This window comes from Pleurodeles waltl, chromosome 3_1, assembly GCF_031143425.1.
Source record: "Pleurodeles waltl isolate 20211129_DDA chromosome 3_1, aPleWal1.hap1.20221129, whole genome shotgun sequence".
Lineage (NCBI taxonomy): Eukaryota > Metazoa > Chordata > Amphibia > Caudata > Salamandridae > Pleurodeles > Pleurodeles waltl.
This window is the reverse complement of record NC_090440.1, coordinates 1,711,948,468-1,711,961,782: the sequence shown is the minus strand read 5'-3', so window position 1 is coordinate 1,711,961,782 and position 13,315 is coordinate 1,711,948,468. Positions and strand designations below refer to the sequence as shown.

Genomic DNA, 13,315 nt, shown 5'->3' with positions numbered 1-13,315 from the left:
TTTATCTGGGTGGTGATGGAGAGGAGGGAAGAGACCGGACCTTGTGCAATGAAGTGCTTATAGTGAGCACAGGGTAAGAAAGCGGGTCTTCCTCTGTCACTGTCTGCTGCAGATGTGCCTTGCTTGCGGAGCTGTGTTTTGTTATACGTCTGAAGGAAAAGCACTGTTGTAGCTTTATCTGTTTAGTAAGTGAGGCGTACACAACCGCTTCCTATTTGTACATATTTTGTGACAGCATTGCTGCTACCTTCTTCATTACTTCTTTAATGTGATGAAGGCGTGTACACCTACTGGCTGATCCGGTACAGCTTTGTGAGGGAGGCCTGCACAGCTCGCGGAAAAGTTCACAATTAGCCAGTGGCAGCTCCGCAGGTATATTACCACATGCATGTTTTTCAAAGACACAGCCCAATGTCCATGATGCACTGGGAATTTTCTCTTCTTATGTCTGGGATAGTTGGATTTTCTTTTTCTAGCCAGGGTTGCTCTAGTTCTCAAGGAGGACAGCAACAATAAAGATGCGAAGTAATGATATTCTCTCCAGTGACAAATCTGCCCCGAGGATTTTCCCAATTGTGGAGTCCAGCAACTACAGTTTATCAAAAACTCCCTTAAATCTTTCAGATTGAATCCGCCCAGGCGGGACCATCTTACCCGGGTGGACTGAGGAAGCCTATGACGAAGCATGCCACATTATAAAGCGCAGGCTTCCTCAGCCAGAAAATCTGGATCTTGGAGGTATTGCCTTGCCAGGGGTTACAGTATACAGAATATTCTTGTGTTCTGTATATGTTTGTGTCCTGTACCTTCTGGGGTTCAGATGTGTTGTCTCTTGGACAGTGTACGTTGTGCATTTCTCTCTCCTTATCTCCTGTTCGGCATGTATGGAGCTTCATCACTTCCTTCACAATGCCCCAACCAAGCTACACTCCCTTTTGAGCAGCTATTCATTAACCGTGGCTTGGCCTTGCGGTGCCTTCCTTGCCCCCCTCAAGAGGCTGGATCTTTGCCCCCTCATCCAGTGGCGTTATTAAACTGGAGGGGTGCCCCTGCAAATAACATGGAGGAGCCTTCCCTCTGGGCTCACTCAGGAGCTCTCAGGTCATGGTGCTGTGCTCAGGGGGGACTGTAGGGGCTTTTGTTACGTCACTGCCCTCGTCAGGGTGATTCCCAGCTCCTCACTTCACCATACCCTTTAGAATGGTGAGAGCATTCAAAGTATGCACAAAGGTTATGTTAGTAAGCAAACTGTAGTTGACTTGTGCTTTCTTGTGTTATGAACTGTTTGCCTAGTCTATGCATTACCAGAATTGTTTTTTCCCCCCATGGCTGAGAGTGAAGCTTGGTCGGGGGATCGGATTGTGGTTTGCTCATTGGGTATGTACTGGTTGAGAGCTTGGTAGGCACTACGGTCGTCACAGATACCCAATCAAGGATGCAATGTTTACGTTGTGGCTAGTATTGTGTTTTCTTTTAGTAGTTTAGATCATGGAAATGTATTGTTGCAAAAATTATTGCTTGCATCATCATTTAAAAGGAAATTAAATGTTTTATCAATTCTCAAGATCTATTGATACTGGCTTTAAGATAAATAAATAAATGCTACCTTTAAACCTGCATCTTTTGCCGCTAATGCACACCATATATCAGTGCCCCATTTAGAAAAAGTTATTCATCTGGAAAATTAACTCTCCAGCAAGAACATCTTCAGATCCCACACACACATTCAAAAACATGGAAAAGGGGTTCACACTGCCACCATTATCTGCCAGCTATTACTAGATTTTCTTTTTACTTTTTCTCCTAATGAAGCTAAAGGGCAGAAAGGTGAAACAGCATCTGTGAAATGGTTCCGAGTTCTCTCAGTGCGATGTCTGTGACTTAGAAACGATGAAGAGCTCACGCTGGAGTACTGAATACACTCGGATACACTCCACACCAAGTTATGTAAACCCCGACTTCGCGTTGAGAAAGAAAGAAGGGAACAAAGGTCTCCTCACCACTGGACTTGCACGGGCTGAGCTGGTTCTAGATGAAGCGCGGGATCCGGATCCAAGGTAACAGCTGTACTCCGAAGGCTGCTCAGAGAGTTCCCAGCAACAACCCCGGACCACCCACCAAACCCAGAACGCAGCATAAAGGAGAGAAAGAAAGAGAAGCATTAGCATGGCAGAAAAAGGAAACAGCACAAAGACAACACCGAAGAAAGTATAGGTGGGTGGAAATAGCAGGAAATGTGGGCTGCACTGCAGAGAGGCATGCACAAAGACTTGGGGGCGGGGAGAAATACGTCAACACCCACCAAAAATAAATACATAAAAAAAGAACGTCAAGCAAACGTGACCATTTCAGGCAGGAGAGTAACAGTACAGAGTTTCATTTTTCGTTGTGAAGGTAATTTCAGCTTCTACATGCCTCCTCTTGAAGGGTCAGATGGACTTCTGAAAAAGTGAGTTCCAGCTCCATAGAACTTCTCAAAGTCCCACAGACAATTAGGCATTTCCCACTATCTCTGTGGTGAGGGCTGTGTTGCATAATGCACGACTTCCACTATCAACAGGCCTGAAACAAAGACCGATATTCCCACCAACAGCAGTAGGTGTGAAGATGCTAATTTCTACACCACTGAGATGCCAGGATGTGCAACACCAAACACCGAAACTCATGTGTTAGCATGCGTTCTTAAGTCATTTGTTTAGCCTATGTGTTCACTTACTGGTTTGTTTTGTTACTCGTCTAACCCAACACTCTTTCACAGAGTCTGTGGATCACAGATCCAACTGTCCAAATCTGGAACAGTTTTCTAATTAAGGTGATTAAGGATTTCCCCATGTCAGACTAAAGCTGGCACACACAGACGTACAATAATAATGAATAGGTTGTATTATCTGTAGTTGTTTTTCTGTAATTCAAACTGAGAACTTTGTAAACACTTCTTAAGTAGGTCAACTTGTCACTCCTGGCTTTAGTGAATAACATTCATACTATCAGAACCCCTTTGAGCCTTGTGATCTGTGCAATAAGGGTGTGAGTGAGGGTGGAGTATTTGCCTAGAGTACATGTGATCTGTTTTATGAGTGGGACTCTCTTAGAAGACATTCAAGTAGTTCCTGCTTACAGACGTCTGGCTAGCACAGCACCAGCTTTGGCATATAGATGCATTGATGCATGTGTGATACATATGGGCGAGGGTGTGTCTGAAGAAGCATGACTAGATTCCAGGCAAGTAACACCATCATAGGTAAAACTGGAGAAGACAGACAGACACTCCTGCAAAACTTGGAATACAAAAAGCAGACGAGACAGGGCATGTGGACTAAGGTGGCCACAGGACTCTGGACACAAAGAACAGAACCAGCATTCAAAATGCAGAAAACATCTTACGCCACGAGAGCTGGAGGCACTGTACCGACGGCTCCCGCTGTAAAGGCTATCATCATATAAAGGTGCCTGTGAGCAAAAGACACAGCCACAGTAAGATGCTGCGGTTCTGTCAATAATTTAAGGAAGTTGGGGTGGAAAAACATGATCAGTGGTAGGAGTGCAAAGACAGTGTAACACACCATGGCTGACCTTCGGCCAAGAATAAGCCGGCATGCAGACAAACTGCCTTGCAAGGTAATACCACGATGCATTATAGGAAAAAACGTGGAATGCCACTCAAACATCAAAGTGGCAAGACAGCAAATTCTTTCAATACTGTGTTGACATTAGGGGTGCATAAAAGTAGTAGACACTCGGAGCAACATGCATTCAAATACTTGTGAGTTGCGACACATGCAGCGAGCTCGGAAAGGGGAGGTTTATAGGCAGACACACAAAGGTGTCATCCATGTAGACACAAGATGGTGGCAAGCATGTTGACCCTTCTGGTGCCATGCATGCAGACCCATGTACTGCTACAAACATGGAAATGCCAGTGCCACACATGCAGACAGACCAGTGGCACACTACAAAAATTCAGGATGACCCTCAGACAGACACCTGGGTGCCACATATGCAGACACTTTTGCGCAACACATTTTGATTCGAGATATACTGACGCTGGGTTCACACAAGATGGCTGACTGGACCCATGTCTTCAGGTATTCGATTTAATGGAGATCAAGTCTCTCAGTCATCCAGTACATGAGACAGGAAGCACAAAATCGCGTTGGAATAGAAACTGATCAAGTTAAGGATGGGCAGCATGAGCATGCCTAACTTTCAGCAACCACTAGGTACTTGCAGATGTAAAATAACCAGTTGAAATCAGAAGAGATTTGCAGTGTTTTTTTGTTTTTGTTTTTACCGGGATTTTTGGATCACTCCATATTTCTGCTGCGGCTTTGAGATTATCAATGGACACCACACCCTGGAATCACACAGCTACCACTGAATTCACCAAGAGACTGAAAGGAAAGTATTGGCCCAAGGCCCTTCAAATGTAGGTGCCCCACCAGCCCATAATCCCCCTTCCTACTTCACCCGGTTTCACATATCCAAGCAAGGATGAGGCGTGTGCTCCGGGTTCTAAGTGGCAATGCTGAAACTACATGACAGGTTTCCTCTATAGATGTGAATATATAAATGGGAGTTTTAAGGCATAGAATTGTTTTGAAGTGACTCGGAGAGTACTGTGCAGTTCCGTATCAAATCAAATTCAACAAGTAAATCTAGAGTGTGTGCCTGTGGCATAAATCAAGGCTTTCTTGTGGGGTGCCTCTGGGTTCATCCAAGGGCCCCAATCTTTATTTCCTGCTCTAAGGCTCTGATCAACTTTAGTGCGAGTTATGGCCTACTGTTCCAAAATGTGCGAGGGCAACACATATATTCTTCGGTTTCGGCAAAGAGGTCTCAAGATTCCTTCTACAAGAGTGTCACCCAAATTTGAACCTACTGGCTCTGCATAAACCAAGAGCAGAAAACAATCGGAAAAAACAGGGTTTTCATTCCTGCATCTTAGTCCTACTGCAACTGCAGCCTGTATACTGAACCTCACTCAGTCAAGACTGAAGAGAATCTGGAAACGACAGTCTGTGATTCCCTTTCCAGATTAACCAACTACTTTGTGTTAAGGTGGCAGCCTGCAGAAGTTCCAAAGTTCTACAGGATTCTTAACCACGTGGTATTAATTCACTGTTAAAGAAGTTTACCTTAACTAAACTTGTATTTCCTCTGAGTGCTTGCAGTTATTTTTCCTCAAACCGAATTCAATCACGTCACATGATTTCTGGTTTAAGAATTGAGGCAGAAGTGACTTCTCGAAAACAGCGCCAGCTATGTTTTCATATCTTCTTTTCAGTTGGGACAAAGGCAGAATTATTGTTATGTGTAAAAAACACGAATGTCCATCCCTCTTGGTGACTAAAACTGACTGATCAGGGCATCAATGCAATTTGCTAGAAAGATACAATCCTTTTGACATCTTACTAACGGTAGGTCTCTAAATGTTCTTACTACCACCATCACCAAAATGAAAGAATGGGTCAAAGTAGTAGTGCACAAGCTGTGAGTAGGAATATCTATCCGCCTATAATGCATCCTAAAAAGCTGCTTTTCGACCAGAACCACCCAGACAACTGAATTTAGGGTTGGAAAAACCACTGCGAGGCCAAACTAGGGCTGAAAAGACTTCACTGACCTATCGCCAAACAAAGTGTTTGCAATGTACATTTTGCCAATATATTGTCCGTGAAACAGAGCAAAAAGTACACTCAGTATAAATATCTCCAGCGACTAGATGATGTGAGGATGAAAGTGTGAATCTGTGTGTCCTTGCGTTTTCAATTTTCCCTGAAAAACATTCCTGGTTGTATTTTCATCTGGTTGTTTCTGACCAGAAACATCACCCTTGTGTCAGCCATAGGCTCTAGTTGGCAATGGGCAGCTGCCAACATCCCATGTGACCATATAAGGAGTTACTGAGATACCTGCTCTGCAGTTGGAACACACAGCCAATTAGATCAAAGCAATGTGCTGTAAGGCAGGGAGCTTGGGAAAAATCCCCATCCATGGAATTACATGTGTTGCTGATTGGGAGCTGAATGACAATTTCTTAAGTAGAATACATACATGGCTCCTAGACCGGTGGTCCAAAGAGCTACAACTGGAAGACCTGATAATTAGAGAAGTATGTTATGCATACTGGCACACAATATTGTCTATTCTCAGCACCACCTCTAGCTAAGACCACGCTGTAAGTAGTTCCTGCTCGACCATAACCTCAAATACCTCTTCTGTTCCCCGAACTTCTTCTGGCCAGAGGCACCCTATAGCACCTGGGGACATCAGCATCGATCGGTGGACCAACCTGCTGCTAAACTGATCCATGATTACAAGACCAGCTGTGCCACATTGGACAACTGGCCAGGATAACCTGAAGGTGACTAGAGCATATGAGCGGGCCAGTGCAGTGACCCCGTCTTGGCAGGCAATGAATTCTGATATTTATGAGGTCCGAGTATAGCAAGGAGCCAGGTCCTGAAATCCCATATGGGTTGCATCTACTTAGCATGGCCCTGCAGTCGACTAACCTTTATCAAAGTCCAAAGTCCTTTGTTTTCCCTGAAGCCCCTACACTAGTCCATAATGGAATGCAAAGCTCACTGAAAAAATACATGTGCAGCTACTACTAGAATGAGCTATCCTCATAGCATATTCCCTGGTACCTAAATAGTATGTCTTAGGGACTCAAGGCACCTTCTCTGCACCAGGATATTCCAAACAGTGACTGGTTGAGATCCGTCCTCTAACTACTGCAGCAACAAAATGTGGACAGCAACATTCCAGGGTCCCGCACCCCGGTACATTAAAGAGCCTCAACTGTGAACATTAGGTGCAGAGATTCCAGTTCGTTTTGTACTGCTTTTGGTTCCACAAGAACAGTTAGTCAAAGGAGATTCAGGGGCGCCAATGAGCTCAGAAAAAAACTAACATAAAACTAAACCAAAGTACTATCAAGAAGACTCTTTATCGGAAAAACATAGGTGTAGGTTTCCACCGCAGGACTCCTCACTGGTAAGAAATCCTTACAAGGGTCTTCAGACTGCGCAGCTGGTGTTACATTCTGCAAGGCTGCTTGTCCCCTCTTCATACTTTGAGCTGCACCTTAGTAACTCCACCCTATTGCAGTCGAGCATTAGTGAACTGTAGAGGGGATTTAACCAAAGACTTTAGGTAGACATATGGATTTGAGTAATTCTGAGCCTCTGTGAAGCCCGGCACATAGATTAAACTTTCATCAGTCAACTAATAAGTCGTAGCCACCGTTTGTGGTATTTTCTTGTACTAAATTTAAGATTAATAGAAATCTGCTGCAATAGAATATTTGTATTATGTCCCGATATAAGCTTCCTTTGGAATACAGGTTTTGCTGAGCTGGCCTCCAGGGAACACTGCAGAGGTCCTGACTTGTGACTAAAGCTCTGAAAAGAAGAACCGCATCCTTCTTTTAGTATAACAGTTTATGCATTGAACAAGTGTCAAACTTAGGAACCGCAAGAGTTAGCGGTAGATAGCGTTAATCGAGATTTAACATACATATCATCGATATTTCACAGACATATTATTAACAGTAAAACCTCGGGAGGGGACACCGACATTTTGTTGTGATAACACTTGCTGTGATGTATTCTGCACCAAACTACACTGCTCCTTCACAGCTATCGCTAGAGTAATGGGAACTACAGTCTACTGTAACTACCTGCAAACCCTGCCCACCACTGAGAACACGTAATATAACATTTGAAAATCCATACGAACCCTCTGAGGAGGAGATCGGATGCAGAAGTCGTGGCCTTCCTCAAATTAAGAAACTGCAAAGGCTGATGCATGAAAGCAAGAGGTAAACAATATTCTGCATACCTTCACTCTTAACCTTTGACTCGGGAGGAAGCGTCTTAAAGCGCCTGGAAAGCACTGTTTTCAGAGGAGCTCAGCGCAACCCCATCATCCTCATCCAAATAAATGTGTGTACCCGACTGGTTACCGTATACTTTTTCAACACTATTATTTCCGCAAATTCCTCCCTCAACCCTCCTCCACCTCAGTCCGCAGTAGCAAAATATACAATACATGAAATTAAATATGATCATAAAAATAGTGGAAAGTGTACGTGCAATGAGGATGCACTTGCAGATTGGGGGAAGAGTGATAGTGATGGGAAGAAGGCGACAGGGTGACTGAAGTGGTTTCTAAGACAGGCACAAACCCTGTAACTTCTGGACGGCACTGCATCGAAGGTCAGCAAGGACGGCTGCAAGAATTAAAGAGACTCCTTCAGGTGTTTAGAGTCAGGCAGGAGAAACAGGAAGTCCAATGATTCATCGAACTTACCTGCACATTATTCACAAATACCGAGGACCAAACCTGCTCTGAATCATACAAGTTTCGAAGACTAGAGCAGCAAGCTTAACGTTGCGCCGCTTTCTAGAGATGGGCAGTGTCCCACCTTCCCCCGGGCCTAATTGTAGACATGGTCAGTCCCAATCCCCCAAGAATCTCAGCTTTAGCTGTTGTGGGAGCACGGGATTTCAATGAAGCCCCGACATCTGCACCTGCAGTACCTTAGCCGATGCCATTCTCTGTCTGACCACTGGGTGTCGCTACTACACTGAGAATACATTTTTACGGGGCCAGTGGTGTGATCTGGGTGGGCGTGTGGACGGTGCATCAGTGACATTTGCTTCCCCATCACCGGAGTTACTGTCCCAGCCTTGTAGAAAAGGGGATGCGACGGACTCTACTCAAAAACAGCCACAGAACATCACAGAGCAGTGTACAATACGGAGCACACAGCTGGCCTGGGAAAATCACTCGGCTAACGAGAAGGAATACATGTGCTGACAGTAGAAAACTAAAAATAGCCCAGTGTTTAGTGCTGAGCACCAGACAGGTACTAGGGCTCGGGAGTGTCTACAAATCTGACCTTATACACAAACAGAGCTAGACGTGGCACGACGTGGTCCGAGCGAGGGTCAAGCGTGGCCTACGGTGCGAGTCTGACCAACAGCTAGCCAAAGCTCAGAATCCCATCCACGGATGCCCAAACTAGATAGTCAATAAATAAGTGTCACGAGCGAACTGCGTCACCAGTGTGCGACGCAGAGGCATAGCTGGGAAGGGTACCAGACTCTGAGGCAGAGCCAGTTGGGACACCATAGTTCTGGTACTACCGCCAAAAAAAAGTTGGCCATCGCACCAGAGTCCGTGCTAGCCAAAACACCAGCGTTCAAGGCAGCGCTAGTTGTCGCACTAGGGCCCAACAGAGAGCCAGGAATGGCACCGTGCTATGAACAGAGCTGGCGCAGGCACCTCAAATTGACCAAGAGCTTGATGTGCCACTAGAATCAAAGCGAGAACTCGCCAGTCTGAGTCGGAGGAAACAAGGCTCCAGCGTCCAAGAGCTGGCAAAGGTGTCAAAGTCTGTGTCAGAGTCAGTGCCACATAAACTTGTGGCTTGGAAGCTAGCTGATGACTAGCAGAGACGTTGAGTTTCTGGCTATGATGTGCCGGCAATTATTGCTCAGGGTCCAGTGAGACATATAGGCCTAGAACAGAGTCTGTGCCTTAGCAACCGGTCTGTAGAAATGAAGTCTGGCATTCACCTAGACACAGCCATAGATTCTGAACTACTGCTAGCCAGGGCACGAGAGTCCAAGCCAGAATTTAGCATGGCACCACTCAGGGCTAGGGCCAAAAGTGAAGAGACAGTGTAACCAATTGCTTGATGTGAAACAAGAGTTGAAGCCTGAGCTAGCCATGGTACAGAAGTCTGAGCTAAAGTTGGCTGTGACACAAGGTTCTACGCAACAGTTAGTTACAACCAGGTAAACTTCGCCATCTTGGCACAGAAGGACAGGCCAACTACTGATCTAGTGGCAATGCACCCATCTGGTCAACCTAGCAACTAAAGTCGGCCCTTAACCATGTGGGCAGGAAAATGTTACAGCTAGGTTAGCCACTGCACTAGGGGTCCTTCACCAGGGACCTCAGTGCATCTTGTTTGTGGATTTGCTATAAAGAAACATGGAGGAGGAACTCGGGGTCACTAACACATGCACTAAGAGGGGTGGAGTAACTAGTCGAAACGCAATAAAAGCACAGCTCCTTCAGACAGTACAGACATGCTCGTAGTGAGGCTCTGAAATGCAAACACCTACCGAGGAGGCTCCCTGAGCAGAAGAGCATCAGATAACTGTAAGTGGCCAGCTTAGGACAGGCAGAACATACACTGCAATGCACCACTCATTTATTCATATAGCAATATATTTATACCTCATGCCAGAACTATAAAAGCCACAAGCAAGTGCTATTTATTTGCTTTCCACTAGGACAAAAGATTGTCAAACGAATGCTGGTACGTCTCTTCAAATCATCAGCATTCCATGTATGGCTGATGAATTCGCTGAGGATGCATGTTCCACTCGGGACCTGGCCCAACAGTCCGGGTAAGACTGCTCCCTCTAGATTGTGCATATTGATTTATATATGATTGGTCCTCTCTGGTAGTTTGTCTACAGTATGTATTGGACATCAACTCCACACTAAAGAAAGCAGCTAATGTTGTTGGTACATTGTAGTTTATAATTGGGATCCCTGGACCGATCTGATCAATGCACCTTTCACATCAGGACATTAAAAATGTGTGGTGTGTTTTGTCCCCAGTGTGTGGCTGTGGAGAGGGTGTGTAGGTGGGTGGAGTGCTTTACATGGATTGTGCTGTAAAAGTTATGAACCCAACTTTCATACAATCACTAAAGATGAAATGTAAACTGATGAGGCACATATGCCAATACTCATTACTAAATACCTGCCACCAACCTTTTGATCTCCTACATACGCCAGTGAGAGTGATTACCTCATCACAGACAGAGCACTAACACACTTCTTAGTCTCCCGTGGACAGCAGCAGCATAGGGTTCTGATAGTGTGCCCCAAATGTTGATTTCCCAGTAGAACCACAGGAAGACAAAAGCTGAAAAAGGGGTCTTCTGGGGAAAAGCAAAAGATGCTTGGAGGGACAACAGTGTCTCACAGTTCTTGGATTTTATCTTTAAAGATGGGAAATAAACACATACATTGTTCTCCTATTTGTGTGTTAGTGCAAAGATTAGAAGCATTTTTTAGGTCTGGGTTTTGACGGTGCAGTTAACAATATACATAAGTGGGTTTTGGGCCTGTTACCTTCAATCACTGGCTTCCTTCGACCAGCCTCTTTCAGCCATACTTTATTTACGTCTTAGCTCAGCCCAGTATTGTAATCATCCCTCGCCTAATGCTAATGGCTGTTTGGGTGTATCCTCCTGACCCTAGTACAGTGCTTGCACAGAAGTGCTTGAGGGACTACTTTATCCTCACTGTGTGTTACATTGCAACTAATCATCTTGAGATCTGACTGGACAAAGCAGAAGGAACGACATCAGTGGCCTGTTGCATGCTAACATTCTATGGGATAATGCAGATTGTGAGAAATGCCCCCACCCTGGCTTTACAGTGGCTGAAGTTCAACTATCAAAAAGTGCCAGACTTCTCACCGCCTCCCCTGGAGATAGGGTGAGACAGATCAACCACAGTTTCAACTAGAAAGTGAAGGAATTTTGGGAGTCGTGTTGAATCGATGCTTTCTTAAACACACACTTTTGTGGCGGTATGGGAACGGGCAGGGTCACCCCTGAAAGTGTGGGGAGCTGCCTCAAAAGAGCTGAATCTGACAATGAATACAGTGTTAAAAAAAAGCTTTCTCGAGGACCGCACCCTGCTAGGGTCTGACTCACACTACTTTAGTATTTGAGTTAAGTCCAATACATGCTTCACCTTTTCTGCGTCATTCCTATGCTGAAGGCGTTTCCCTTGCCTGTGCGCTTTATTAGGCCGCCAATGCTCGCAGTCAGGCAGAATGCTCTTGGGGTAGGTGACAAAGGCAGGCTATATTTTATGGAGTGCTAACAAAGGGTCCCACTGGATGACACACACAAACGAAAAGTAGAGACACAGACCCGACTGCCGTTCTGAGCTGTTGCCTGGGATTTGGAGTTGGAACCACAGCCCGGAAGGCCCAAGTCCGAGTGGTAGGTTCCCTGCAGAGAAAATGGGTGAGAGGTAGAGAGAGGAGGTAGAGAGAGGGGGTAGGTAGGGAGAGAGGGAAGGTAGAGAGAGAAGAACGCGTTATAAACTCAAGCTCCCAAGCGATATATAAGGGAACGTGTTAATTGTGAACACACGGCACACACGGGTTAAGTCACCAACATCGTGCAGCGAACGTGCTGCTCCTACATGATCGATGGGCTTCTTCCCACGAGAGGTCTCTCAGCTCTAGAGTCCATCCGGGCCTGAACGCTCATGGCAAGGCCTCACACACGTTCCTTAACCTATGCATCATTTCTTGCAGGGAACCCAGAAGCCACACAAAGTCAACATCCCCCAGTACTGGACCTACTGGCAGGGAAAGGGGACGTAAGCTGAGAAGTACGTGTCCTCGGGAGGTTATTGAGGCTGGGACGGTGCAAGTCACATGCCAGACTATTAGGGCTGGGTTGGAGTCAGTCACATGGCAGGAGCAGCATTCACTGGTTACCCCAACGAGAATGCGCACGCAGGATAGGTATAAGGAATAACTCACCTGTAGTACTAGTTCTTCCCCAAGGGAAATGTATTATAGTCATTGCACTGAACTGTCCTCCTCCGATGTATTCCTTACAAAGCAAATGTAAACAGGCATCGGCAAAGCCACTAGGTCTCACCAGCATTTGCAAAGCCATTAGGTCTTGCTTTGGGAGCTGTTGGCTTTGTCAATGTCTTTGTAACCAGCATCAGTGAGATGTTGTGCAGCATGGTCAAAAGAAGAAAATAGCAACAAAAAAAACGGTGTGATGATGCGGCCGCATCATTTGTTGCATGCCTTTGCATGATAAACATGCATGTGCATGCATCATTAGACATGTCTGCACCTGCAAAATTATGCAGGTTCCTTTTTTACATTTAGCTATTTGAGATCGATCTGCGAAAAAACAAAAACAAAATCAAAGTATCACAAAAGAGCTTTTTTGTAAGACTGAGGGGCCAGCAGCCATTTGCTGCAAAAAGAAAAATAATAAATTATATATATATATATACACACATATGGAAAATGTCACTTACCCAGTGTACATCTGTTTGTGGTATGTTCTGCTGCAGATTCACATGCTGTGCATATGGATTCCGACATCTAGTGTTAGGCTCGGAGTGTTACAAGTTGTTTTTCTTCGAAGTCTTTTCGAGTCACGTGATCGAGTGACTCCTCCTCTTCGGTTCCATTGTGCATGGGCATCGACTCCATTGTTAAGACTGTTTTCCC

At 45.3% G+C, this 13,315-nt stretch overlaps 1 protein-coding gene across 30 annotated transcripts in view; it reads right to left on the bottom strand.

Moving 5' to 3' along the window:
* LRRFIP1 (LRR binding FLII interacting protein 1) overlaps nt 1-13,315 on the bottom strand; it is a 422,096-nt gene that overhangs the window by 142,694 nt on the left and 266,087 nt on the right. For 12 of the 30 annotated variants that reach the window (XM_069225581.1, XM_069225601.1, XM_069225602.1 and 9 more), the window contains 4 exons: nt 11,979-12,059; nt 8,192-8,236; nt 3,385-3,450; nt 2,001-2,078 (listed from right to left, as the gene is read on the bottom strand). The exons of 7 other annotated variants lie outside the window; for them this stretch is intronic. In XM_069225581.1, the coding sequence (XP_069081682.1) occupies nt 2,001-2,078; nt 3,385-3,450; nt 8,192-8,236; nt 11,979-12,059 (270 nt within the window). The remainder of the gene's footprint in view (nt 1-2,000; nt 2,079-3,384; nt 3,451-8,191; nt 8,237-11,978; nt 12,060-13,315) is intronic. 11 more of the 30 variants (XM_069225608.1, XM_069225605.1, XM_069225584.1 and 8 more) reach the window with 4 other exon arrangements.